Genomic DNA, 3,772 nt, shown 5'->3' with positions numbered 1-3,772 from the left:
ATGGAAATCACCAGGGAACCCAGAAAGAGAAGCTGAAAGTGACAAGGATTTCCCCCCAGAGTTGACAGATAGAATGCCTTCCCCTAGAACCGATGCCCCGAATTCAAACTTCTAGACTTATAAACTGTGAGAAAATACATCTATGTTTGTCAACACCACCCACTTGTGCTATATTAATTACAGAATCACTAAGAAACTAAGGCATTATTAAAATGACGTTCTATAGAATCATGTGTAGGATGTATGCTATATGAGGGAACTTCAAAAAGTTCACGAAGAAAATGAAATTAAAAGGTAATGGGAACTATTCAACATGGAGGCGGAGGTCGATAAACTAGAACTGATGTTCCAGAAAGCTGATTCTGATCTGGATTGCATTCTGTACAGGCTGGAATATGAAATCAAGAACAATCATCCTGATTCCGCTGGAGAGAAAAATCCAGTTACACTCTTGAAGGAACTGTCAGGGATAAAGTCTCGATATCAGACTTTGCATACATGCTTTAAACCAGTTGCTGTTGAACAGAAAGAGATGAAAGGCCGCATTAGTGTTACTTTGATTAAGACTATGACCATGATACAGGAACTGCAAAAGCTAACAGACCTGGAGCTATTACCACTGACTGAAGAAGAGAAAACTGCAGAAAAGCAATTAAAGTCTCATGTGCCAGACTTGTGAAGAAATGCACTTGCCAAAGGGAACTCTAATGGAGAAGAAATGAATATCAAAGAAATTTAGGAAGATGTCTTAAACTTGCTGACTGGAGGTGGGGGAGACCTGTGAGGTTTAGGGTGGCTGACTGGATAGTGATGCCTTTCACAAGAGGGGACTGTAAGAAGAAAAGCAGGTATTATATGAATAAAGTTCAGCAAAAGGATAGAAGAGGAATAAAGGGATTTACAATGCACATTCCTACTTAGCATAGTATTTTAGGCAAGAAAATCTCTTTAGACTCTTTTGCTTCTGTTTTCTGTTTGTATAATTGGGATGTATAATGTAGATATCCTGATCTATTGTAAAGGATGTTTTATGTACTACCAGTCAAAGACTGAGCATGCATTCAGAAGAAAAGGATAGATGCAATATTTATATCATAGATTATCATACAGATGTATATGTGTTTCATTTCTAAAAATGTTGATTGAAGATGTGGTTGCGTTATTGGTGAGTCTCCTAACACTAAGATCTCTGGTCTACAAAACCTAACTAATATAATGAGCTTACTTCTCTGTGACAAAAAAAAAAAAAAAAGGTAATGGGATTTTTCCACGAAGTTTTTTAAGCCCATCATATTTCACAAGGAACAATATATTTTTAGTTAGAAAAAAAGCTACAGTAATAAAGACCAAGAAGAATTCAGAATAATTAACAAAAGAGAAAATGTAAATACTGCATGTAATCCAAAATCACATTTTTTTTTTTTTTTTTGGTAATCATATGCAGGAGAAAATCGACTGAAGGAAACATACATGGGTAATTTTTTTCTCTTACCTAGTTCCCAAATTTTCATCAGGGTAAAAATATGCATACTTAGAAAAGTTTCCCAAAGGAATCTTATAAAAGGTATGGTTCTTTTATTTAAAAACTCTTTTGCACATTATTTCATTTGGTTCTTACATCAATCCTTTGTGTAGTGTGTGGATGTATTAATTAGTTTAATTTTGTAGATGGCAAAACCCAAAGTTTTCATGACTTGCACTTGGTTGGTTAGAGGTTAAGCTCTGGGTGGGTCCCAAGTCTCCTGACTCCTGCTAGTCCCCTGCCTATTTGCATGCCCAGGGCTCCAGGAGTTTTTCTGTTACATGGGAATACCTGCTTCCTGGGCTTTGACACTGTGGTCCAAGGTGGGTATCTATGGATGTTAATGATTCACTGCACACAAAAAGGCTCCTAGAGATGCAATCCCTGACTAGGATGCTTTGCTGCCTTCCTGTGTGACAAGTCTGTGGGGGAAAATTCTTGGAAATGTTCAGAGAGTGAGAAGAGATAAGTTGCTGGGAACCACAGGCTGTTTTTGAGAGAGAATATAGAAAATCGGTCTCCATGTGTGCTATTATTCAACATGTTCTCTCTGATGCATTCTCTCTCTTCTTCTCTTAAAATTCCTCAGAGGTTCACAACATAGAGTCCCCTGACCATCCACTCAGGAACCCCAGAACTCAGTCCAGTGCTCCTCACATCAGAAAAGGAAGGAGCTCAGACAGAGGGAATACCTTGTCATGTATATAAGAGGCAGAACCAGACCAGAACCCAAATCCTTTGCTCCCAGCCTGGGCACTTTGCACTGGGCGGTTGGGGAGAGGGACGCATTTGTCTATGAAGCACTGAGGAGAGTCTCAAGATTATGGCCAACTTGCTGTGGATGAATAACAGGGACGGTTCTTACTGTTTCTGTCTGGTAACTTATCCATGTTCCCGTGGAGTTTGTCATTCCTGAATATTGCTTGACTCTTCCCCAATTGCTTGCCACTGATGAGGAGGGCAGTTGAAGTACCCCTAGAAAGCCCCTCATGATTCATAAGTAGTGACACCATTACTGAGGCTGTGTACCTCTTTCTCCACTACTCCTCACAGCAACCGTATAAATTGGGTACTATTATTAGTGGTATCTTTCAGCTGACAAAACTTAAACCTAGTGAGTGAAATGACTTTTCCAAGATGACACACCTACTAAATGCTGAATCCAGAATCAAAGTACTTCTTTCTACACTTCAGAGCCTGCCTTGCAAAGCTGTCCCTGCATTTCCAAAGAAGGTTTCAGGTTGGAAATTCTCAAATTACTTAAATCTACATACTCAAAACTGATTTTATAGAAAGGGTGGGCTTCAGAAAACAGAATGGAGAAGGCAACTTACCCTACTCTTGTTCTGAGGTAAAGAAGTGGGTTGAGCTAGGTGGACTGGACTGCTGCCTCCTTGGCTGATTTAACTTGTGTTTAACTTGTGTTTCTAGGGCTCTGAGAGCAAATACTCAGTACAATCTTCCGGGTTTGGAGAAAAGAATAATGGGGTGGGGGAGGGGGTGGGAAGGGGCAGTGCCCTGTACTAAGAAGAAACTGTTAAGGGCTTTTTTTTTGGTTGTTTGTTTTTGGCTCCCTGCAATGTTTTGGTGTTTAGATTTGGTTGCCACGAGGCTGTTTTTAGCTGCCTAGTTCCTTGCCCTCCCCTTTAAATTTTTTCCCTTTCCTTTTGCACATGCCTCAGCCTGAAGTCTTCAGTTCTTATCTCTTTCACCTAGCAAAACACACCAGGGCTGATCTGAGCAGGATTCCCCAGGCGGTTCTCCTGCATAAAGCCTCAGCAAAATATTCAAGTCTCTGCTTAACCTTCTATCATTGAGGATTAACCCCTGAAGTAACCCTGGCCAGGGCTTCCTTCAAAGGTGGAGGAGGCATTCTTTTGCCTTTGTGTGGGAGAAGACTTTTGATTTGAGAAACTTTTCTTGCCAGTCCTCTGGATGGGACTGCCTGTGTGTGGTGAGAGCAGCACATCGTGGGCATTGGTGGCATTAATTAAATTCAGGACAAATGAGAAAGGACAGGCTTAGATATTGATCACTCATCCCGGTGGCATAGAGCTTGGGGGAATTTTCCTTCTCCAGCTGTTTCCTAGTCTCTCTCCAATTCGCAGGCATTTCAAAGTTCTCCTGGGGGCGGGGAGGCAGCCTGGAGTAGTTTTTGTTTTTCTTGGACAAGAGTTTCATTCACATGGGGGTGAATTCTCTGTCAAGATTCTTATCACTTTTAGGGTTTCAGTAACAGAAAGAGGCAGA

The 3,772-nt window shown here is 40.8% G+C and overlaps 1 protein-coding gene across 1 annotated transcript; it reads left to right on the top strand.

Moving 5' to 3' along the window:
- The first annotated feature begins 313 nt into the window (after positions 1–313).
- Positions 314–679, top strand: LOC102813964 (spindle and kinetochore-associated protein 2-like). The gene has a single exon (XM_006834020.1). It carries the CDS (start codon positions 314–316, stop codon positions 677–679), a length of 366 nt encoding a protein of 121 aa, XP_006834083.1.
- Positions 680–3,772: the final 3,093 nt, after the last annotated feature.

Source organism: Chrysochloris asiatica, unplaced genomic scaffold, assembly GCF_000296735.1.
Source record: "Chrysochloris asiatica unplaced genomic scaffold, ChrAsi1.0 scaffold00009, whole genome shotgun sequence".
In the NCBI taxonomy this organism is placed as follows: Eukaryota; Metazoa; Chordata; class Mammalia; order Afrosoricida; family Chrysochloridae; genus Chrysochloris; species Chrysochloris asiatica.
The sequence above is the reverse complement of the archived record's forward strand: the minus strand, read 5'-3'. Positions and strand labels throughout refer to the sequence as shown.

Excerpts from the sequence above, each read along its gene's own strand:
- LOC102813964 (XM_006834020.1), top strand. The coding sequence starts at position 314 with ATGGAGGCGGAGGTCGATAAACTAGAACTGATGTTCCAGAAAGCTGAT.